This window comes from Chrysochloris asiatica, unplaced genomic scaffold (genome assembly GCF_000296735.1).
Source record: "Chrysochloris asiatica unplaced genomic scaffold, ChrAsi1.0 scaffold00222, whole genome shotgun sequence".
NCBI classification, from domain to species: Eukaryota; Metazoa; Chordata; class Mammalia; order Afrosoricida; family Chrysochloridae; genus Chrysochloris; species Chrysochloris asiatica.
The window spans coordinates 341,331-367,388 of record NW_006408740.1 but is presented as its reverse complement, the minus strand read 5'-3'; the positions used below and the strand labels follow the sequence as shown (position 1 = coordinate 367,388).

Genomic DNA, 26,058 nt, shown 5'->3' with positions numbered 1-26,058 from the left:
AATCATTTACTAAATACAAATGTTATTCTTAATGTAATACAAGAAGCATGAGGTAAACATGCTAAAATAAATAGAGAGTAGGAGTCTAGGTATGGCGCTGTGGGTTAATGCACCACACTGCAAAGCCGTTTTGAACTACAAGGTCTGCGGTTCAAGCTCACCAGAAGCTCCTCGGAAACCCTATACAGGGTCGCTATGGGTCAGAGCTGACTGGACGATACTTAACAACAACGGCAGCCTTAAATAACACTGGTTTTATTTTCTAAATTTAATTTAGAGATATCACTTTCTTCCGACCCACCATCTCAAAGTAAGGCAAACAAGAAAAAAAAAAGTAGCCTAGGTATGTTCTGTACGGCCATCTCTGAATGATCCAGAGCACATAGAAACTTACAGGAAGCCCAGAAATACCAAACGCAATGAAAAACAAAGCACTAAAAGATTGACACTAGAACAGATCATCTCGATGCTAAGCAAGGAAGGAGGCCGGGTTTGAGACCGCTGCTGTTGTTGCTATGTGCCATGGAGTCAGTTCTGACTCAGAGTTACCCAGCACAGGGTTTCCAAGGAGTGGCTAGTGAGTTTTAACTGCCAACCTTGTGGTTGGCAGTCCAGTGCCTATCCTACAGCATGCTGCCAGGACTCCATTTGAGATCACGGCTTGTCATTATACTGGGAGTAGATGTCTAGGCCACGTTGAAGGGAAGCCTGTCTGAAATAGCTGCAGATAAAGGAAGAAGCAATGGCTAAAAGGAACATATATATATATATATATTTGAATACTAGGGCTTAACACAACACTCTAACATCAGAAGAATGTCATTTACTACCCAAACAGCAGAAACAAGAAATGTTAGAAGTAAAGGGGAGAGAGTTTTAGGGATCATATTTATCCAATTAGCCAAATTCTCTTCATTTTTGTTCCAAGAAAACTGCTATGGCTTGGTGAGGAAGGGTCCTGCATATGTATGGCTTAGTGAGTAGAGGGAAAAGGACATTAAAATGATAAGATAAACAATATTCATAGGAGCAATTATAATATTCTAACAAAATGCCAAGTACAGTCTGAATGTAAGAAAACAAGAGACCCATTCCTTAAGGCTTTCAGTTTACTCACTGGACTAGACCTAGCAAATCAATCAAGGATGATTATACTCCAACCTATCTTAAGGTAGCAAACACAGTTCAAAGAAAAAAAGAAAAGGAGGACCAGGTTACAGCTTGTGTCCTTCTAAATAGATCTGCAATAGATAAGAAATGCTGCCTTGTTACCCTTACAGCAGGGCTCCCAACCTCGGCACTCCTGCCATTTGAGACTGGTAATGTTTTTTTGTTGTGAGGACTGTCCTGTGTACAATAAAATGCTGAACACCATTCCTGGCCCTAACCTACAATGTTCCTGGTTGAGAATCACTGCTTTACGTTTAGTATCTTTTGGATTCAAAAAGTCACTTTTGGTCATTTTAAATCTGATAGTAATAGAACGATATTTTTCAAACTGAACTGTACACCACTGTTGGTTGCCATGGAGCTGATGCGGACTCCTGGTGACTTTCTGTACAACAGAAACACTGCCTGGTCCTGTGTCATCCTCACCATCACAAGAATGTTCTAGGGCACTGCTGTGGATATTGTGCCAATGCACCTCACAAAGGGTTTCCCTCATCCTCACTGGTCCTCTACTTTACAAAGCATGATGGCCTTCTCCAGTGGCTGATCCCTCCTGAAGAAAGTGAGTTGGACAATGCTCTTTTGTGATCCATATTTTTTTTTTTTTTGAGTTTTTATTGTGAATTGAGTGACAGTTTATATGGGAGAACCTCAACTTTATACTCATTCTACTGTATTTTGTTTCACTGCAAAGATTACAATCCCCTCCATGCATCATCATTCAACAGTATTTGCTTTTATTCCCTTTGTTTTTTGTTTTGTTTTGGATGTACACCAAAACACTCAGGAACATGCAATCATTCAAACACCCAAAGGAGATACCCTGCAAGTCTGCACCCTGGCTGCCTGCACACAGCCTCTCTCCCTCCATGAGTCTAGAGTCCCAGCTGCTCCATCTCTCCACATCATCATCTCTGCCTCCATCTCTGGCATCACTGCTTTTCTGAATAGGGTCCCACACTCCGCTCCTGCTCTTCACCCTTTATGGTTCCAGGGTCCTCTACTCCTGGACTCCATGATCAACTACAAAGCGATTACCTTTTTGCTACAAAATGATTACCTTTACAGTTGCAACAATCACAGTCAGTCATGGTAACAATTACTCACTACTGAACCACAAGAGTCTTATCCCCATCTCCTTTCTCTAGCCCCATCTAGATAGGTTGAAAACCACTCAATGAAGATTCTACCTTTCCCAGCACCCTCCGAAACTAAACTACCTCTTAACAACTTGTAAGTCAGTCACTTCATGCCTTTAGGTAGCCAATTGTCTAAGTTACCCATCCCTATCAACCCTGTGTGCAGAGGGGATGGGGAATGATCCTTGCTGTAAAGATTCCTTCCCTCTTGGTTGGTATTTTAAGCTCCTACATCTATAAGTATAGGTCAAGTTCATCAAATTGCAGCAAATTACACTTGTTTTCTTTATTAAAAAGAAACACAATTTTTTTTTTTTCTTTTCTTTGTGATCCATATATTTTTAAAAGTAGATTCGTAGGTCTGTCTTTCTAGTCTGCCTTGTTTGGTAGCTTCACTTAAACCAGTGTGACCTTCCTGGTATTTGACATAGCAGTACAGCATCAAACCACCACAGTACCAGAAACTGACAGACGGGTACTAGCTGTACATCATTACTGTTGTTGTTTAACTGCCGTCGAGTTGGTTCCAACTGTTTCTGAGGAACAGCTTGTAGATTTGAACTTCCGACCTTGTGATTCAAACTGACCTTGTGGTCCAGTGCTTACCCTACAGCACTAGACTAGTTTATATCATTGTTGTTGTCGTCAAGTCGATTCTGACTCATAGAGAGCCTGTATAGGGTTTACAAGGATTAGCTGATGTGTTTGAATTGCCAGACTTGAGAGGTTCAAGTCCAATGCTTATTCTATAATGCCACACCAGGACGAGGTTGGCCCAGGATCGGGCAGTGTTTCGTTCTGCTGTGCACAGGGTCGCTATGAGTCGGTACCGACTCGATGGCACCTAACAACAACAACACCAGGACTTCAGTACATCATTAGAAGTAATGTAATCAGTTTTGTACTTTGGGATAACATTTTTTAAAAATCTAAATAGAGAATAGTTAAGAATTAGAAAACATACAAGCATATTCCATGTTTGGGGACCCTTGTTTCATAGTTATTTATGTGAGATCCCTACTTGCAGTGATTAAGGGTTAGGCTGCTAACCTAAACATTGGCAGTTTAAACCCAGCAGCCACTTCATAGGAGAAAAATGTGGCAGGCTGCTTCTATAAAGCTTGCAGCCTTGGAAACCCTATGAGGCACTTATACGCTCTGCTCTACAGGGAGAGACTAAGAGTAGAAATTGACTTGACAGCAATGGGCTAGGTATTTGTGTGTGTTTGTGTTTATAATGGGCCACAGTGTAAAAATTCTTGCTGCAGATTAAAGTTAAAAATATACTTGAAACACACTCATAAAGTATAAGGAACTATGAGTTCTAGTCAAGAGAAGTGGGGGGAAAAAAAGTTCAAACCACATTTTGAACTTCCTGGAAACAATCTCCATCCCCACGCACCTCAAGCACCCTGCGAAGCATTTACAATGGCACATACCAGGAACACAGTGTCCTGTATCCCAGTCTTAACACATTATTAAGAATATTTGTCCATTCAATCAGTTGCCCCAATCTAAAGGCTGGGAGAGAAAGATCTTAGGGGTGATGATATAGATTCAAGGCATTTCTCATCAAACAAAAAGTTGTTGTCAATTTCACACCTGATAAAAACAGCCCTTCTCTATTCCTTTGATTCCTTTCCCAGGCTCCTGCCTCCCTGTTCATGGCCCCTTCTTGTGTTTATAGACTGTCCCACCCTGTCAGCTTTCAACTCGTGCTTCTAAGCCCTGTAAGTGGCTAGGCCCAATTTACTCAGCTGTGTCTGAGAAAGTTCAACATTGCTGCCCTCTGACTGTGTATTTAGGTCACCAACCTTTCCTGCCCTGTGCTGGAGAAGAATGAGGAGGAAATGAACTCTAAGGACAAGAAACTCCTGTTTCTTTCTCCCAGTGGCTATTGTGAAATCTCAAATGGCTCATGGAATCTGTACAAATTCTTCTCTGATATTAGTTCTCATGTTCTAAGTCATGGATTTGCACTAAACATAGTCTAAACACTACAATTTTAGAAACTGAGCTACATACTTTTATATGTAGCTACCAATAGCTTTTGATTTTGATTAGTAATTTATGAATTACAGATATACAATCAATAAGCACTAAGAAATGAATGGTTCTTAATAAAAAAGTGATTGTTGTTGTTGTTAAGTGCTGTCGAGCTGGTTCTGACTCTTCGTAACCCTGTGTAGAGTTTCTGTGGAGTACCTGCGGAGTTTGAACCACCAATCTTGTGGTTATCTTTTCCAAGCTCATCAGTTAACATATGAAAACAGTGAGACTCTAAAAGGAACACTTCATAGCAAGAAGCTGTATAGCAACATCAATTTTCAGAAATGATAGGAAATTTAAAGGTTATTCTAACAGCCTCCTAAAGCAGAAATTCACTCTAAATTTACATAGTTGGAGAAGAGTTCTGGTTTGTACATCCAGAAACTTAGACTTTTATTTTAGCTCTGCCACCAAGTAGCAGTGTAATTCCTGAAAAGAATAATTTTGATTCATTAGAGAGGCTTCTTAAACAATGGTAATCAAATTTTGCCTCCTTGTAAATTCTGGTCATTGTTTCTAGTTATACTTTCTGGAGTTACAGATACTAGGTCAAGTCCACAAAAGAGAATGCTTAAGCACATTCAAATTAGCTATTATTCCTCTCTTAAGCCTCATCTGACAGTTTCTCAGTTTGGCATCTGTCACTTTGTCATGTTGTGGTGGCTTGTGTGTTGCTGTGATGCTGGGAACTATGCTGCTGGTGTTTTAAATAATAGTAGGGTTACCCATAGTGACCAGGTGTCAGTGGAGCATCTAGATTAAGATAGACTAGGAAGGAGGAGAGGCAGACCACTTCTGAATGGTCACCCACTGAAAATCTTAGGAAGAGCAGCAGAGTAGTGTGAGATAATATCTTCTTTTTAAAATAAATCTTCATTTGGATTCTGATCTCAGTGAACTACCCTGATATCACTTGCTACGGGTTCTTTTCCTTCCTCACTAGAATTAAGTATTTGTTATTAATTTACTCAATACATAGTGATCGAGGATTCTTCATGTGCCAAAAGAATAAGATTGCAATGTTCTAAGGGAAAAGATCTTATCTAATTTACTTTGGTGTCTCCTTTAGCATTTACCATCACAGTACCTTTCGCACAGTAAGTCACCAAATATTTACAGAATGAATCTAAACCTTAGACACCTTATGGAATGAAAGTTTTAACTCTATTTGTTATTATGGCATTGAAAATACTATCATTCTTTATCCTACTCTCCCTTGTGTTCTTTAGTGAATTCCAGTACGTCTCATCCACTTCTGTTGTTGTTTTTTTTTTTTTAATGTCAACTTTTCTTCACAACATTCTATTTTAACTTTATTAGAATATTCTTTCCAGCTTCTTCATTTTCACTAGATTGATGAGTCTCCTGCCAAACATATTCTTTCTAATATGTTTGAGTTGTGCTCTTTCTGCAGTCAGGAGTCCACTATAGGAGGGTCATAGCCATAGTACACAAAACTGAAAACCGTTCCCTTGGTACCAGTTACACAGTTGGTATCATTTTTATCAGTGAGACTAATTCTCTGGTTCCAACTTTACCTCCTCCAATTAATCCTCTACAAGGAGTCCTGGTGTGGCATTGTTGGATAAGCACTAGACTTAAGGTTGGTGGTTTAAACCCACCAGCTGTCACTGTGAGTCAGAACTGACTTGATGACACTTAACAACAACAGCACTATTTAAAAAGAGCCATGGTGGTGCTTTAGGATAAGCACTGGACCACTAACTGTAAGGTCAACAGTTCAAACCCACTAGCTACTTTGTGGGAGAAAGGTGAAAATGTCTGCTCCCACAATGAGTCATAGCCTCAGAAATCCTATGTATGGTTGGTATGAGTCAGAATTGATTTGATGGTAGTGGGTCTGGTTTTTTGGTTTAGCACTACTTAATGCTGTTTTTAAATGAAAAATTTGATCATACCATCCATCACCTGCTTAAACTTTTAAAATGGCTGGCTTCCCATCAAATGGCGAACAAACTACTCTTTGAATGGCTTACAAGGCTCTGTATGTGTCAGCTATTTAACTCTCCAGGGCTATCTCCTACCGCTCTTCTCATGCACTGTATCTTCCTGCTCCCATCCCTCTTCTTCCAACACCACCGACACCCTGTAGGCTCTGCTGCTTGGCCTCGGATGCTCGATCATCTAATGTCTGTTGGCAAACCTTCCCCTCACCATCCTTCATCCTTTAATGTCTATCTCTTCTAGAAGCTTTTTCTGGACTCCTGAACTGATTAATTAGTCTCTTTTCTGAATTCTATCTACAGCTTTTTTTAAAGCCCAATTTGATACTGTTGCTGTTGTTGGGTGCTATCTAGTCAGTCCATTGTTGTTGTTAGGTGCCATGGTGTCATTTCAGACTCAAAGCAACCTTACGTTCAACAGAAAGAAACACTGCCCAGTCCTGTTATATCCGCATGATTGTAACGATTGAGTCCATTGCTGCTGCTGCTGCTACTGAGTTAACCCGTCTCATTGGGAATCTTTCCCTTTTCCACAGGCCCTTCACTTTACCAAGCATGATGTCCTTCTCTAGGGAGTGATCTCTCCTGAGAACATGTCTGAAGCATAAGAGACAAAGTCTTACCATCCTGGCTTCTAAAGAGTATTCTGGCTTCCAACACAGATTTGTTTGTTCTTCTGGCAGCCAATGGCACTTTTAATATTCTTCTGCAACACCATAATTTAAATGCATAGATTTTTCTACAGTCTGCCTTAGTCACTGTCCAACTTTCACATGCATATGGGCAATAAAAAAATACCATGGCTTGGACCAGGCACATGTTAGTCCTCAAACTGACATCTTTGCACTTTAACACTTTTAAGTGGTCATATGCAGATTTGTCTAATGCAGTATGTCATTGATTTCTTGACTGCTGCTTCCATAAGTGTTAATGGTAGATCCAAGCAAAATGAAGTTTTGTTGTTGTTGTTGTTAGGTGCCACCAAGTCAGTACCAACCCATAGTGACCTTATGCACAGCAGAAACACTGCCCGATCCTGGGCCAACCTCACCGCTGTTGTCACACTTGAGTCCATCGATGCTGCCACTTGGCCAATCCATCTCGTTGGGGGTGTCTTCCTCTTTTTCTCTGACCCTCCACCTTACCAAACATGATATCCTTCTCTAGTGACTGGTCCCTCCTAACAATATGTCTGAAGTATGAGAGACGAAGTTTGGACATCTTGGCCTCTAAGGAGCACTTTCGCTGCACTTCTTCCAAAATGGATCTATTGGTTCTTTTGGCAGCTCATGGCACTTTCAATAATCTCCTCCAACACCATGACTCAAAGACATCAATTCTTCTATGGTCTTCCTTATTCACTGTCCAGCTTTCGCATGCATATGAGGTTATTGAAAATGCCATGGCTTGGGTCATGCGTACCTTAGTCTACAAGCTGACATCTTTGCTCTTCAACACTTTCAAAAGGTCTGGTGCAGCAGATTTGCCTAATGCAATATGCCATTTGATCTCTTGACTGCTGCTTCCACGAGTGTTGATAGTTGATCCAAGAAGAATGAAGTCCTTGACAACTTCAATCTTTTCTCTGCTGATAAGAATGTTGTTTATTGGTCCAGTGGTGAGGATTTTTGTTTTCTTTACATTGAGATGTAATCCATACCGAAGGCTGTGGTCTTTGATCTTCATCAGTAAATGTTTTAAGTCCTCTTCACTTTTAGTAGGCAAGACTGTATCATCTGCATATCGCAGGTTGTTAATGTGTCTTCCTCTAATCCTGCTGCCACATTTTTCTTCATATAACCCAGCTTCTCAGATTATTTGCTTTGGACACCTTCAATCTTTTCCCCCTTTATCATGATGTTATTTATTGGTCCAGTCATGAGGATTTTTCTTTTTTTTTTTACATTGAGGTGCAATCCATACCTATAGCTGTAGTCTTTGATCTTTATCTGTAAGAATTTTAAGTCCTCTTAGCTTTCAGGTTGAATTACCTGCATTCAACTCATAGTGACCCTATATAGGGTTTCTGAGAATGGCTGGTGGGTTTGAACTGACAACCTTGAGGTTACTAGTCCAGTGCTTATCCTACAGCGTCACATGAGGGCTCTATTTTATAATGGAGCTCCTTATTTATAAATGTACATTCCAAACATTCCTTAAATATCTTAAGGCAAGGCTTACTGGGTCATTTTTATATTATGATCACTTAACAAAGTCCCTGGAACAGAGTGGGTAATCAATAAACAGTAATTAATAAGTTAAGACAAAGTGACTTTAAAGTATGAAACATAAAATACACTTCACAAAAGGCACATATTTAAAGCAGCAAAATAGTGAGCTCTTATCTGTGCTTATGGAGGACCTGACCGACAACAACAGCAAAATCAGGGAGCTACCTAGAAACCATTTGTATTTGCCATTTTATGTGTATTCACATTAGTATTTGGCAGATTATTGTCATCAATATCTTCTGTTTAGACTAATATTAAAATTAAACTGAGTGTCAGTGCACCAGCTGCAGGATAGACAATGTTAGGAATATGCCAGGTAATAAGTAAATTGAACTAGAATTAAGAGTTTTTCATGAGTAATCCATGAAAGAGTAAGTCACACCAGATGCTCCTTCTCCCTGGAAGGGAGCAGATGTGGAAGGAAAGTGAATGGGTCAGCCATGCTTCACATCTGGGACACTCTATAAATCTTAGAGAGACAGGCAGCTGCTGGTAGCTTATGTTTTTGTCAGTTCTCCTGGAAAATAGGCCCAGAGGATGGAGGAGGCTGAAAGTCAAACAAAAGTAAAAGAGTTATAAGACCTGTGAGTCACACTTGTATTTTCGGATGTTCCCTTGATGGAAGGAACAGCCGCAAATGGATTCCAACCTATTCTTCAAGAGTAGTAGAAGAAAGGAAGGAAGGAAATGCTTAGACAAAATAAATAAACAAATAAAGCTCAGCCTACACCCTCGGAAACCCTGTACAGGGTCGCTATGGGTCGGAACCGACTCGACGGCACTTAACAACAACAACAACAACCTTTCTAACAAATAAAGAATGAGAAAGCAACACTTGAGGGTTCTTTATCTTGGGATCAACAAGACTGCCTGCAAGAAAAGAGCTCTAGAAATCAGTTCTAGAATCAAGACTTAAGACTTTCAAAGGATTCTAGCCTGGATGTGCATTTCACAAATGGAGTGTGCCTCTGAAGACATTCAGATGCACTGTTTCATTCCCATAGCAGGCTGTTAGCAAGGTACTGTCATCTAGCTCAGGGCAAGTCAGGGCCATTGGACCCAGGCAAAATCACCATGATGCTTTCTCTGTGATTGCCTATATAAGATTGACCTATGTAAAATCAGTAGCAGGCCATCTTCACATAGTCCCTGACTCCTCTGAGTTCTCTCTGGAACCAAGTCACTGCTCCAAGGGCAGAGCCCAGAGAGATCCTCGGCCAGAAGAGGCTACCACTGTTTTCACCCCAATAGTGAATGTAACAATGGGCTCAGGTACTTCTTATAGGGAACAGATGCAGCTTGCAACTAGTGGACACAGGTACTGTGCTCTTAGAAATGGAAGAAACACAGAAAAAACTCCCATAGGTTTGAGCCTGGCCTGGCCACTTAAAGACTGAATGAGCTTTGTAAACTCTGGTTTTCTTCTTTATAAAATGGCCTAATTCTTATCTTGCCTTCTTCACAAAGTCATCATTGAAATCCAATGAGAATAAAGAAAGTAGATTTTAGAAGTGCTTGTGTGTTTGTGCATGTTTGACCCTTTAAAAAAATCCCATCAGATCCTGGCAACTAAACTGTTGCAGAATCGTTAGTGAAATTGCCATTTCATGCCACTGTTTTCCCTTTTGAACAACTTCTCCTGACATGCTCAGGGAAGTAAGTACTGGGACAGTGAATCTGAGTGTTTGATAAGATTGGGGAAGAACCCAGATCCCTCTGCACTAAACAGAGACTTTTGCTCCAAGACAACAGGATCTAAAATGTCTCTGTCTTTCCTTGGGCCTGGCTCAACCTCACTGGTCAGGTAGCTATCTTGACCCTTTCTTTTCTTAACACTTCAGCAGAGAGGTAGCCTTGTGGGTTGGAGTATGAGAAGGCTAATTAAAATGGCCACCCATTCGGAAGAAAACTGAGACTTGTAGAGGAGAATGGAGAGAAAGATTGAAGATTTAACACAGCCCTCAGAGGAGGAGTACTGGAAAGAAAGGCAGGACACAAACAAGGAAGAAGACAGTCATTTGACAGTTGTCCAGACAACCAGAGCACCATTGTTGACAGAGACTACCAAGCAGGGAGAGCCCTACATGCTCTGCTTTGGGTATAACTACCTTCCCTGTCCCCATGGAAAAGAAGGGACTGGGAGAAGGAGAAGTGATAAGTTAATACGTGCTGTCTACTTAGATAACAGATTTAGAGCATGTTCAGTCTTGATTCAAAGAGGAGAATCAGGGATTGTATCTAAATAAGCAGACATGTGTGGGTCCAAAGTTTCCCATGAAAATGGCTAAAGGAAGCTGGAAAAGACTAACCTCAAGGAGAATAAAGAATGAATCTGAGAAGCAGATGGCAATAAATAAATCAGGAAAGTACTGGGGGAGTAGAAAGTAGCACACTAGTTCAGTAGAAACCAGGATGGCAAAACTTCACCTCTCATACTTCGGACATATTATTAGAAGGAAGCAGTATCTGGAGAAGGACATCATGCTTGGTAAAGTGGCGGGTCAGTGAAAAAGAGGAAGACCCCAATGAGCTGGACTGGCACAGTGGCAGCAGTAACGGGACCAAGCATAACAATTGTGAGGATGGCGTCGGACCGGTGTTTCATTCTGTTGTGCATAGGGTCACTATGAGTCAGAGCAGACTAGACAGCCCCTAACAATGTTGAAAAGGGAAAAAACTCTGGTGGTGCAGTGGTTTAGTGCCTGACTACCAACTAAAAGGTCAGTGGTTCAAACTCCAAAGGAGAACAATGTGGCAGTCAGCTTCCCTAGAGAGCACAGCCTAGGAAACCCATTAGGGAAGCTGAAGTCTGTCTACAGGAGCACTGGGAGTTGGAATCAACTCAACAGCAAAGAGTTTCATATTTGGTCTGAGGAAAAAGAAAAGAAAAGTGATTATAATAAACACAGTCAGTTTTGGGATAGAAGAGCTATCCAAAGTTTTTTTTCTGTTTTTTTTTTGAGTCTTCTGTCTACAGGCTGGATTTCACCATTCCAAGTGGAAGACTACCCTAATGTTAAGGATCTAAGGACAGAGCAGTGACAACTCCAGACTCTCCATGTAGTAGGGACACTAAGGCTCCCAACTATGGTTAGAAAACATGGAAGGAAGGAAGGAGGTTGTTGAAAGACTTATCTTGAAGCTTCATTTTCATAAAAGGCATACTGTTTTCACATTAGTATTTTTAAGTGTTGTTGAGTAGGTTCCATAGATTACATTTATCAGAGGAGGGCAAAGTTCCCTCAAAAGATATTCTTTGGTACCGTCATTATGTAAGTATCAAAGTTAGGCTAAAGTATATTTCCCTGCACCTGCACCTTACAGGTATACTCCTCTAGAGGGTAAAGCCTCTGCCGAGGGGGTAGAAGTAAAATCCAAATTAAGACAACAGTATGTAGCTGCTTGTCCAAAACCAAGTTAATAGGAAAGAACCAAACTATCTCCATCCATGGCTGAAAGCAACAGGAAATACCCTTGCTTATAATGCAGTCCTGGTGTGGTGCTGTGGGTTAATGCGCCAGACTGCAAAGCCATTTGAACTGCAAGGTCGGTGGTTCAAGTTCACCAGCTGCTCCTTGGAAACCCTGTACAGGGTCGGAATCGACTCCATGGCACTTAACAACAACAAATAATGACTCCCAACATCAGGACAAACCAAAACTAACAAGCTCTACCTAGTGAGATGGACTAAATATAAAAATTTGGGGTGCAGAGGGTCAACTAGCATACAGAAAATTACAGCTCACACAATTTTTCACTTCAGATGATCAGTTAGTTTCATCATCTGGTCCTCTCTAGGTTCCCGAGTCAAAACTGCTCATAATGAATTAGTGCCAGCACCGAACACTGGAATGTACTCACAGGGGCACAATCTATCAGTACACACTGCTCAGAGAAGATAGCATATGCTGAAGACTGATGGGAACAAAATTGAGAAGCGTGCAAGATGAAAGAAAATGGCTAGGTCAAGAAATCAGTGAGACTAAGGAGAGACTGGTCTTAGTGTGGTGCTGTAGGATATGCAATGGACTGCTAGATGCAAGGTTGACAGTTCAGATGTATCAACTGCTCCTCAGAATTCCTATGCAAGGTTACTATGAACCAACTCAAGGGCACTTAAAAATAACAAAAGGGCAGATAAGTGGCCTCTGAATCATGGAACAAGAAAACTAATGGCTTTAATTTACCATCAAGCCAAGGAATCTACAATTGTAAAGTAAACAGGTCTCCCTCAAAGATGAACTGGGATTTAACTTAACCTGCAGCACCACCTGGTGTCCAAATGGAGAATTATTCCACCTGGTGTCCAAATGGAGAATTACTGTATGAATTCCCCAAGCAGCAATACTCATTCATATATTGCCTGGTAGGGTTGGAATTGACTCCATGGCACTTAACAACAAGGCTTTCCATAACATATTTAAAACTAAAACAAAGCAAAACAAACACCCGCTGTTTCTCATTCTCATTAATGCACAGTAAGGGGCTAGCTGAAAATATTCAAAACATGTTTAAAGGGATTTTTCATTTAAAAGTAGAAATAATTCATTTAATTTGAAAGTAGAAATAATAGTTTCTCCCCTTTAAAAAAGATTTCAGATTATGAATGTGGTGGAGTAACACAGGCAAAATGACGAAACTTCTTAGATATTATCAAACATCTTAAGGCAATGTGTTGCTAGATCTGGAGACTCAGGACCATAGTCTACTGGTATAACAAAGTCCACAAAGACAAAGTTCTACACTCACTTTTAAGGTAGCTGCTATCTTAAAAGCTCAGGAGCAGCATTCTAAGGTATAGCTATTGGCCTCTCCATATGTAGAAGAAAGAAGATTGAGAAGAATTGAAGAGGCTTGGCATTAGTTAGTCTAATGGACTAACAAAATATGGGAATATCAGACTCCATGACTTTTGCGACCAAAAGAACTAGATGGTGCCTAGCTACCACTACCAACTGCTTTGAAAGGGATCACATTAGATAAACCCGGATAGACCACCCTTCAGGTCTGGAAAGGAACTCACCCTCATGGCTCAAATTTTCAGCCAAGCAGTATATAAGTTTAGAGGGGGGGAGGGGGGGAGAGGGCAGGTGGGTGGGCACAACATTAGTAAGCTATGTTCACTATGGAATATTCAATCATTCAAAATAAAAAGGGCAATATTTCCCTAAGGACACAGTTGAGAAAGGATGGGAAGATGGGTGGAATGGAAATAGGAACCACAGAGAGGGAGGAGTAGGATAATAGGTGTTGTATGGAGTGGTTTGTAATCATTGAGATGAAACAAAGTGCATGATTGGCTGAATGTAAAACTGATGATCTTGTCTGTAAACCTTCACTTGATTCGCAATCAAAGTTTCAGACCCTGGAATACTCTGCCCTAAACCAGTGTGTATGATACCTATTTTACAAGGTCTCATTAAAAACATACATTCTTCTATAAAGCCTTCCCAGCATTTATCCCCTAAGAATCCCTTTTTAAAAATGTCACTGTTTATTAGTTTGTATTGTTCCTGGGCTAACAGGTACTTAGAAATTGAGTTTCTGTTCCGGACATGACTGAGGGAGATTTAAGTATGTGAGGGAGGAAAGATGGAGTGTATATATGAGGGCATTTTAAGATATTCCTGGAAACATTCCATTGTATTTTACTTCCATTTTTCCATGAAAGTTTTGAAGCCCTCTTGTATAGGTAATATGAAGGGGTAGAAACAGACAAAAAACCAAAAAACAAAAAAGTTGTCAAATGGAGGGAATAGAACTGTGTTCTATAATGTTTTCAATGACAAATCTTTCATAAGCAGACACAGTGTCTCTGAGTGAATTGGAAACTCCCCATCTTCAGGTTAGCAGGCAAATGCGTTTTTGCACCACCCATGGACCACATATTAAGGGAGAAGCCATAATTTGAAGGATGTAAAAATGATTTTCTTTCACAGACCACAGAGTAAACAAAGATCACTATCAAGACTTCTCTAAAACACCAATAAATGTCAACATGTTAACTATTCCACATCAAATAAACATGCCAATGCCCTTACTAAATAAAAGAGCCCAAAAGGAAATGAAAAAAAAAAAACCAGTCTGTAAACATGAACGTGTATTCACATTTACTGAGTACTACCATGACACACTTCACAACCACAACCACAACCACCATGTATATGGGAGCATGGTGGCTTTGTAGAATAAGCACTGGACTGCAATCCACAAGGTCAGTGGTTTGAGGCCATCAGCCACTGTGAGAGAGAGAGAGATGAGGCTTTCTGCTACCACAAAGATTTAGAGCCTTGGAAACAATATACAGTATCACTATGAGTCTGAACTGCAGTTTGCTATCCAGTTTGCAGGCATAGGACAAGTGTCTTTTCCCCAAGAAAACACAACACAATCTGAGCAAAGACACAGTCACTAAAGAACATTACTTTCAGCACCTGTAAAATAGTCTAGGGGACTGACAGGGAAATAAACCTGACAGGGAAATCTGAAGACTTAATTTGAGGTAATTTTACATCTGAGACCTCTTGCAAAAGTATGCCTTTTTCAACAGAAGCTGTCTATAGAAAAAAATAAGGTATAAAACATGGCAAGGAAACAGATATAAACTACAAGAAAAAGAAACTTAAGGAGCAAAGAAAAAAAAAAAAAAAAGAATCTGTGTTTCCTGGGAAATGTTAGTTAAATTATGATTGAGAGTAGAAAGTATAATAGAGACACATCAGGGAGACTCTACAATCTCTGGCTCAGGAGGATATTATGAATAAAATCAGAATACACATACACATGTATGCAACCCTGGGTCCAGTCAGAAAACAAGAAAGACTCAAAGAGAATACCAAACAGGGCCTTTCAAGTGAGGCCAAATTCAGTGGCTATTGCTTTGTGAAGAACGTGCATAGGTAAAGAGGAGGGGCAGAATAGTACAAAGTGCAAGGGCGCTGATGCTAGCAAAAGACTTGAGTGGAATCTTGGGTGAGGTACTTGCTAGCTCTGTGTTCTTGGGAAGGTTATTTAGTTTGAATATTATTTTTTCACAACTGAAAAATGGGGGAAATATGTCTTTTCCAAATCATTTTTCCTTAGTACATAAACTATTTAGCTGCTTGTGTGGTTTAGCTGGTATTTCATAAATAAGAGGCCAGGTCAAAAAGTATTGCTACAAGGGTTCCTGTTGACATACACAGATTTATTCCAAACAAAGCATGCTTAAACACACCTCTGTGATCAGTAGATAGCTGCAGACATGTTCTCTCAGTAATATACTTGTCCTGTTCTCATTAGAGTACCTTCAAAAGAAAGGGCCAATCAAAATAATGGCTTCCGGGAGGTTTTGCTGGGCCAGGTAAATTTAAGGTAGGAAGGTCAGTTCAGATGGTTATGTCAACTATTTTTTGAGATTCCAAAAGGTGATTTTGATAGATTTTCTTGAAAGATGCTGGATGATTACAGGGGTGTATTATGAAGAATATTAAGAACATAAAAAACTGCATGGATCTAGGCAAGTTATACAGAGGATTCTTTCTCCCATCCTGATAATGCCCTGGCTCATTCTTTTGATGGTAGTAGCAGGGGCTGTCCTCTGAGCATTTCCCTGGGAAACCCTACTCCATCTACCCCACAGCCCTGATCTTACTTCTCCAGACTGCCTTTTTGTCCCCAAAATTCAAAGAACTTTTAAAAAGGAATATAATCTGAGTCCCTTGAGGATGCCAAAACTGCCACTTTGACATGGTGTAATTGGAACAGACATGTATAGAGAAAGACGGATGATATGCCAAGAAATAATTGCTTAAAATTTTAATATTTTTGCTTAATAACGATGTCTATGTACTGTAGCAATATTTTTTTACTAACTCTTGTATTTGTTTCTTTCCTGTTGCAATTGATGTACCTTTTGGTGATGTTTCCATTAAAAAATAACTGTCAGAAAGACCCTTTAACCATTTGAATCTTGGTGACTCAGTGGGTTAAGTGGTGGGCTTCTAACTTACAAAGTTCATACTTTAAACCCACCAGTCACTCCATGGGAGAAAAACTGAACAATTCTACCTTTCAACAAGACTATGGTCCTTTAGTCTGTGCCCACAGACCTTCTCTCAACCTTTCCTGCAAAGTGGTTTGTAGAGAAACTCTTTGATTTATACGGCTACCATTTCTTGACCAGTTACAAGTTCCAGAACATCATACACTTAATTTTCTCCTGGGTTCACTGCTGACTGAGCTTAAACATGTCTCATTCTTTCTTTTTTCTCTATCTCTCTGTGTATGTCTTCACTTTACATCTGTCTTATTTGTTTCTATTCTCTGCTGCCTACAAATCACAAAATCTTCTTCTCTCCTCTCTAAGCTATTCCATTCCTATGTGCCCCCAACTGACACACGCACACAAGACACACACACTTCAATGAAGAAATCCTGACGCAGATGCAAGGAATGTATCTGCTGCTCTTTTTGAAACAGGGTCTGTTGCCATCTTCAGTTATGGAGACGGCAAAGCCACGGGATATGGCATTTGTGTACTCTACTACTGGTCTGGGTCCTATTTTTATAGTGGGGTTGCTCTGGGCATCCAGGTAAGAAACTGGTCCAGCTTCTTCTCATTCCTTTACTTGATATCACACTCCATAATAATCTCACCCCTTAACTTGGTTGCATCTTCCTGCCCCAAACCTTCTACCATCAATGAAACACAGCACATTTCTCCTCTTTCACTACAGCCCATTCTATTTCTGAATACTTGTCCAACTCCCTAAAATTGATTCTGATGCATGCAAGGATATTGTCAGGTTTCTTCTGTTTTCAGACGTGAGTAGAGTTTGCACACATTGGATTAACTCCCTGGCTTGAACTGCTACCCCCACTTCCCTTGCCCTCCCTTTATCTCTGTTTCCAAATAAGGAGTGCTGCTTGTTACATAATTGGATGTTCCCAGCACAGAAGCTGACAGATGAGGTCAGGCACGCATGCGTGCTAGGTTTCCCTTTGACTTAACAATACCTTTTTTGGGCATATAACTTCTCTTCACTTCCCCTCCCCCACTCTCCCCACACAATCAACAGTCAAGAGAGATTTATGGCCTCTGGCTCAGATCAGAACTCATCCAACCTTGGCTTAAAAAGAGGGGTCATGAGGTTGAATTTACTCCTTTTTTTTCCTTGCAGACTAGAGAGCTTACTATTTGGCAGACATTCCTAGAGTCCAAAGCAGTGATGTATATAGGTCCTTTAAGGGAGCAAAGAGAGTAAAAGAATCTGGAAGCAGAAGAAATGAGCTTATCTACCTGTAGATAATAATGCTGGGGGTTAGAAAATGAAAACATTTTTAGAGGGAGCTACCCTAAATCTAGGTGGCTGCACCATCCCTGAGTCCTAAGAAACAATGTGTTCAGGAAAACAAGAAGAGAAGTGTCAGCAGCCATGAGCAGCACCAATCCTGTTCTCTACAGCACTGAACTTAAAAGGCATCCAAGTATCCTGCAGAAGGCTAAGGCTCAGGTGCCTATGGTTTCAGAGAAAGAACCAGCATGTCGCCTCCTGGGCACCAGTCGTGGGGACAGTTTCAGTGAGTTTAGCACTATATGGTGCTCATCTATCAGTTTCTGTGCTGGGAACATCCAATTATGTAACAGAGCACTGGACTTTAAAAAGTCCGTTTGAACTGAAAGGTCAGAGGTTCAAACTCACCAGTCACTCCTTGGAACCCTACACAGGGTCGCAATGAGATAGAACCGACTCCGTGGCACTTAACAACAGGCTAGGACTTCATACCATACCTCATGTGGATGGAGGGGGGCTTCAGCTTGGGGGAGATATCAGGTTTCCAACTTTATTTGTTTAAAGACTACATCATTGCTTAAAGCTCTTTTTAAAAATGAAAACTGCATGCTTTCCAGGGAGCAAGTACTTATGGGCTGACTGGAAGGCCTTAGTGAGTGTCCTCTATGCTATAAGCAAGTGTGCACTTACAAAGATGCAGTTGGCATAATCTCCTTGTGGGAAACGTCTACAACTCAAAGCCACAGGTTTTGGGGTTGAATTTGATCTCTCCAAATCACAGGGTAGAGATCTGACCCAAAAGATGAAAGTCATTATAGCATAGTGTTTAATACTGCAAGCTCTGAATGTCAGACAGACTTGGATTTAAATTCTGCCTGGCATACTTAAGAGCTCTGTGATCTTGATTAATAATCAAAATGCTTCATAAGCGTAACTTTCCTTATCTTTGAAATGGGGCTTATATTACTTCTTCCACAGGGCTTTTAAGAGGATTGTTGTTGTTAAGTGCTGTCAAGTCGGTTCCGACTCATTGTGACCCTGTACAGGGAATGATGCAAAACGTTCGTAGTGTTCAGCACATGTATCACAAAGAAAACTCTCAGTTTGCTGAAAGGCAATTATAAGCTATGCATACTCAGGGACCTGGTTCACATGGACAGTGGGACCGGAGAAGATTGTCACCATCTACTTTCTGAACCTGGAGTCCTGGTATGGCGCTGTGGGTTAATGCGCTAGACTGCAAAGCCATTTGAACTGCAAGGTTGACAGTTCAAGCTCACCAGCTGCTCCTCAGAAACCCTGTATTGGGTAGCTATGGGTTGGAATCGACTCGACAGCACTTCACAACAACAACAACTCTCTGAATCTACATCTATCATGCACGTGGGGACTGGCTGCCCTGATACCAGGGGTCACAGGTGTCACATCCTTAGAGCCTCTGGAGGGAAAACTGATTCTTTTTCCAGAAACCCACGACTTCCTGCCTGCTATCTTAAAGAGACTTCAGGAACACTGTGAACCTAGCACCATGATATTTGAGATGAAGGCCAAGAATATCATTAAACAGAAGTAAGGATTTACAGGGAAAGATGAAAGGCCTCAAACAGGGAAGGATGAAATTCTTCATTTTATTCTAGTCTTTGGAAGCTGAGAGTAAGGAGGGTACTAATCAGCTGTGTTCCTATTTCTACTGCAGATAAAACAAAACAGCCTTAAGGATAAAGTTAGAATAGATGTAAGTAAGAGCTTTTGGACAGGACAGGATATAAGACAATAGAACAACTGCAAAATATCATCACCTACATTATCTATGATGAATGAATATAGAGACCAGTTCCAAAGAGTTTTCCAAAAGTCACTGGCCACAAAATTCTGCTTTTACACGATATTCACATTGGCTTCATTTTGGTAGTTTGTATCTGGTTAAAATTAATTCAGAATTTCCCCTACCAAATAGAAATACCACCCCATTTAAAAAAAAAAAAAAATAGTGAAGAGAAAACAAAGTCAAGGGAAATTCAGCTGTATACCCTCTCCCTGATTTGTTTTATAGTTTGGGTAGCATTTGGGTTTTGCTGGTTTTCATTTGCCAGACAGCTATCTATCCAGCCAACTAGAGGCATGGTTCCAGCATATGTGTCAGGGAGTAGAGATGGAAAGATGAGGAACACAGCCTGATTTTCAACTCTTCTCAATAGGAACAGTGATACTTTGATTCCAGCAGCTCTTTCCACCCATGTAACTAAGAGCACCAGTCACCTGGAAACTACTACTGATTATGTACTGTATCTGTGCTTGTCTGTGCTGGAAAGACACCAGGTGTTCTGTGTCCTTATGTAAGAGACAGAAACGTTCAGGTTTTAGCTTTAACAAACGAGCCCATCAGCACTTGCAAAGGACTCTCAAACTCTTGTTTATTTTTTTATACTTTAAATGCGAGACTAAGTGTATACATTTGTGTGTTTGTATTTAACACAGTGGAGTCCCCTTTTCAAACAAAACCTTACTTAGCTCCCTAGTCAATTAAAATGATAAAATCAGAACGGCTTTGGTCATATCATGGTCCACTCAGTTTTTTCCTTAGCCTCGAAGTTGGCTTCTGCAGCACCTTTGTGGATTCCTAGAACTCCAGGAAACAGATGGTAAAAATCACTGTAATAGTCAATAATATATTACTGAAGGATTTTGAGTGGAGAATATATCATCAGATTTGCTTTTCGGAAAAAGTACTCTGGTGGCAGATATGGATTAGGAACAAGGGTGGGAACCTAAAGCAAGAAGCTAGTCAGCATTTTACATGGGTGTCTCAGGCAGAAACTATTCTTATGGCTGCAATACACAAGAAACAACACATTGTCTTTGGAGGCATACACAAAAAGCTCCAAATTCCAGTTGTATCACTCTGACCTTGGGCATGTTAGTTGACTTTTCTAAGCTCTACTTTTCTATTCCATAAAATAAAGATACCTATCTCATTTGGTTAATATTAGAAATATACAGAAGTCAAATGCTGGCATATTATAAGCATTTGGTAAAAATATGCATGCATCGTCTTCTTTAACTTAGTCTCTTTAGGATTAGAGGTAGTAAGTTTCCGAGATCCTATATATCTTCCAAGTGTGGGAAAGGAGATATAAATTTCTTGTTGGTGGTGGATTGGGAACAAATGCTTAATTTTTTTTTTTTTTTAATTTTTAATAGGCATCATTTTTTGAGCAACCTGTTAGCATGAGCCATATGCTAGGGAAAGAGATCAGGATTTAACTTATTCTGCCTGAATGTCACTTAAAAGAGCAAGATCAGAAAAAGAGTGGCCAAGCTCAAGTCCTACATATGTCTGCCTTGTATAGAGAGAGACTGCCATTGGCCTTCTGCAGTTAGGTGTAGCATTGATCTGTTCTACAGTCAGGAAGGTAGCAGCTTAGACTACCTGAACAGAGCTCTTAGGAAATGCAAGTGGTGTTAGGATCACAAAGCCCAAATTATAAAATCCAACTTTTAAATCCAAGCATCCTTCTGTGTATTCTTTACCATCCTCTGTTAGTTAGTGCTTTTTCAATTATGAATACTTATACTTTCCTCGGAGAAACTAATCTTTATTTCACAAGCACTGGTCCATTTTCTTTGTCTGTTCCATTGTTTATTGTTACAATGACTGTATATTACCAGCTAAAGAAATAAATGTCAATGGTAAAAAGGTGGATGGCAAGGGGTTTGGGAGTCTAATGGGGTAGAGGATTGATTTTGGAGGAGGAAGAGCTCATTTACAGTATTTTAAGATCATAGGAGTCATTTATATTCTATGAGTTATCCTTATCAAACCAGCCACATTCAAACCAACCTGGTAGCGTAAACAATGGACTGCTAACTGAAAGGTCAGCTGTTCAAACCCACCAACTGTTCCATAGGAGAAAGATGAGGCTGTCTGCTTCCGTGAAGATTTACAGTTTTAGAAACCCTAAGGAGCAGTTGAGTCCTGGTGTAGTGCTGGATTGCAAAGTCAGTTGGAGCTACAAGGTCGGTGGTCCAAACCCCCCAGCCGTTCCTCACAACCCTATAATACATGGTCACTATGAGTTTAAACTGAGTTGATGGCACTTAACTTCTTAACAACAAGGAGCAGTTGTACCCTGCCTTATAGGGTCTCTATGAACCAGAACAACTAGACAACCATAGGTTTGGTTTTGGGGTTTAGGTGAAATAAAACCTGATCCTCTCCAAGCCATCTTCACCCCTGTGATAAAGAATCAATTTCCATCATGGTCCCAGGTTCCCTGGACTCTACATTTACTCTTTTTGATGAATTCAACATCGCACACAATTCCTATCCAGTGTGAGATTCCAATGTGAAGGAGAACTCAGTAATCTTACCTCTGAATTAGAGTCCCAAAGATCAGATGAAGAACTTTTTGCATGTTTTCAGTACATAACCATCTCCACTGTTCCATGAGCAGCAAGAGGAGCAGATTCAGGGCTGTGTCAGCTAACTCTGTCTCTGTCCCTGGGTGGGAAGAGATGCATGTGAAAAGGTATCAAAAGCAATTCAGAAGACAGTCACACTTAAGGAACGTACTCCTGTGCACATTGAGTGACACTGGGTCTTCTCCACCTTCAGGGTGACTAGTTTGTTGTCCTTCTGCATTCAAATCAAGTCAAGAGATGTTTCCTTCAGATCTATAAAATTCAGTGCTAGGCTGTATATTTCTTTCGCTCATGTTTCAGACACTCTGTCACCTGGCATTTTTTACTTTATGCTTTTAAAAGGATTTTGCATATAATTATTTTGCCAAGCTAGCTTCTATTTCTTCTATATTTCTCCAGGATGTGGACTACATTTTGTTCCAAATAAGTTCTCACAACTGGTGACTAACTGGAATTGGCAAGATCAAGTCTCTTCCACCCTTACATTCCACTCACCCCCACAAGGCACCATGGAAATGTGGGTAGCAGATTTGGGGAAAGATTTGGGTTTTGTTTTCCTGAAAAAACTTACTTTGAAAGCTACTCCATTACACAGAGCTGCAAGGTTGAGACTCAGGAAGCTACAGTATGATGTTAACATAACATGGAATTCTAGGAAGAACACCACACTTCTGGTAAATGTCATGACAATTAATGACATTTTTCCTGTTGAAGACTGGAAAGGTCACAGTGAGCTTATGCCCATGCTAAGCTTACATTTTCTGAACAGATGTGTTTGTTATATGGGTAAAACCATCTGTTCTCCAGCCCTGTCATCTCTTTCTTCCTTCCTGGAAGACCTTCTCAAGAGTACATAATGTGCTAGAATGAATCTTAAGATATCTGGATCTACTAAAAAAAAAAAAAAAAAAAAGGTATCTGGTTACAGTGATGTGATAAATATTATAATTAACCAATAATAACCACTAATGATAGTCTAGGATCAATGAGCATTTTTTACGCTGCCAGCCTCTCCTCCATTAAGAACAGAAATGACTTCAGATATACATAGATCTGCTACAATGAAGTCTTCCTTCCCTCTTTGCCCTATGTCTTAGAGGTTTTCTGTTTCTGTGCTCTATCCCAAGGATGCACGGGGCTGATGTGATGCTTGATTCCCAGCCATTTGCTCCAAGATGGGAAATTCAATTTCTTAAGAAGAGCAGCACTTTAAGCCTTAAGTCATCATCATTAATTCTATTAAGAGAGGATTTCAAAAGTTCATGAAAAAACAGAACTAAAACATAATGGAATTTTCCAGGAACTTTTTAATGTCCCCTTATATTTTTTAGCATTTACCTCCCACTGCCATCAAGTCCATTCCTACTCATAGTGACCGTGTGGAGAGTTTCTGAGGCTAAGAACCTGTAAATCTTTATGGGAGCAGAAAGTCTCTTCTTTCTTCTGTAAAGCAGCTGGTGGATTCAAACTTCTAACCTTGTGGTTGGCAGCTAAATGCTTAACCCACTATACCACCAGGGCCCTGGTATGGTGCTATACTATAAGCACTGAACTGCTAACTATAAGGTTAACAGTTCAAACTCACCAACTACTCTTGGAAATCCTGTCCTGGGTCACTAAGAGTCAGAACCGATTTGGTGTCACTTAATAACAGCATTTGCCTATAGCTGCCACCATGTGGTAACAATTAGTCATGGCAATAAAAATAAGAAAGCAAGTAAGAAACTAAGTCCTCTTGAAGAAAATGGTAATTTTTTTATCTTATGAGCATTCAGGCTTTTGAAGCTATCAAGGCTGGCAGAAGGCACAAACTACTCATTTGGAGACATGATGTGCAAAGTTTCCAGATTTGATCATTGGTAGAATGATATGATTCTACCAATCTAACCTTATTTAAATTTCTTATAGTTCCTGATGCTTTCAAACTACTTCATGTACTTAAACGGTGAGGTTGAATTGAATTCCACAGAGGAATAGTCCAGTGATCTTTCATGATTTCTAATTCAGAAAATATACTGTGTAATATCCAAGGCTCCCATTTTACCTCCACAGAATACATTTCTACTTTCTTGGGAAGCAACTAACCTACTTTGCCTCAAATACTTGTAAGGAGAGAGTAGCAACCTTCTTGCTGTACCTTGGGTAACTAGGTGGTGTCATTTACTATGAGAGTAAGTCAAGAAGAAGGAAGGATGTAAGAAAAGAGATAAATTCTGCTATGTACACGTTGCACTTAGTTGCTATAGTTGTATGTGGGGGCTTCAAAACGTTTGTTGAAAAATGGGATTAAGAGATAATGAAAAATTTCCACGTACTTTTGAAGCTCCTTCATATATCCAAGGGGGGCATGGTGGCTCCATATGATAAGCACTGGACAACAAATAACAAGGTCTGTGGTTCAAGCCCACCAGCCACTCTGCAGGAGAGAGGTTTTCTGCTTCCACAAAGATTTAAAGACTCAGGAGCCTTCTGTTCTCCAGCCAGAGGGTCAATATGAGTCTGAATCGACTATTTGGCACTTAACAACAACAATCTAAATCCAAATGGAGGTTTCCAAGGAGCTCTGGTAGCATAGTGGTTACGAACTGTGCTGTGAACCAAAAGGTCAGCAGTTCGAAACTACCAGCTGTTCCGCAGGAGAAAGATGAGGCGTTCTGCTCCCGTAAAGATTTCAAGCCTCGGAACCCCTGTGCAGGGTCGCTGTGAGTCAGAACTGACTCCAAGGCACATAACAACAATAGGATAGACACAGCTGGAAGAATCCATAAGGGTATCATCAGTATTACAGCTACAGGCCAGCGTGTAGATGAGATGGCTCAGGGAAAGTGGGTAAAGTAAGAGAGAGCCAATACTAAAGTTGTGGAAGGCTACTAAGGGAACCAACAAAGATTAGAGGTAGAAAGTAAGCCAGAAAGGTGGTATCACAGACACTAAGGAAGAACATTTCTACATAAACGGAGTAGTGCAAAGATATGTCAAAGTATACAAAAAAAATTTAACTGAAACAAGATAAAAATATTTCTTGTACAGATCTTATCTTGCTGGATCAGAACTTCTTGTGTCCGTGCTTTCCAGCTCTGCTAGACTCACCTCTTGGGACTGTGTTATACTGATTTTCATATTCCAGCTCTGCTAGACTCACCTCTTGGGACTGTGTTATACTGATTTTCATATACTAGGACCTAACATGATACTGCAAATATTAGTGTCAAACACCTGGCTTGCTTAGTTGAACAGAACTGAAATTATCATACCCTATTCCCTTCTCTGGACTCCTGGTATGGTTCAAGGTTGCCAGTTCAAATCCATCAGCTGCTTCTCGGAAACCCTATACAGAGTCATTATGAGTAAGAACCGACTCAACAGCACTTAACAACAGCAATAGCTCCCTTCATCGTGGTAATAGGAACTTTGTCACTTACCAGGATCACTGTTGCTAAGGTCATGGGCTGGCACAGTTACATCTGACAAGCAACCATCCACACATCCCTTGATTTGTTCAAGATCTTTTTCTGGGGCTTCCTCTGGCTGCATTTCTAATAACTTACTCTGTTTTTCAATAAAGGACTCCATTCCAGACAAGGATAGTGTATCTGATTCCTGAAGAAACAGACAGTGACACATCACATAAAGATCACAGATGGTATGCAAGCAAATGCAGCATTCTAGGTTCCTAACCTGGTCCCCACTTCAAAACTGTAGGTACAGAACCTGATCAAGTCTGTGATCACCTTAAAGCCATTTTTACTCTTTATCCAAGTTGCAAGCAAAATGAGTCTGCCATTGGATTATCAATTGCAGCTAACAC

At 40.4% G+C, this 26,058-nt stretch overlaps 1 protein-coding gene across 1 annotated transcript in view; it reads right to left on the bottom strand.

The window, feature by feature from the left end:
• The window catches only part of SNX19 (sorting nexin 19), a 49,977-nt gene that overhangs the window by 11,247 nt on the left and 12,672 nt on the right, over nt 1-26,058 (bottom strand). The window contains exons 7-8 of the mRNA XM_006873083.1: nt 25,673-25,850; nt 22,200-22,329 (exon numbers count right to left, since the gene is read on the bottom strand). Coding sequence (XP_006873145.1) covers nt 22,200-22,329; nt 25,673-25,850 — 308 coding nt within the window. The remainder of the gene's footprint in view (nt 1-22,199; nt 22,330-25,672; nt 25,851-26,058) is intronic.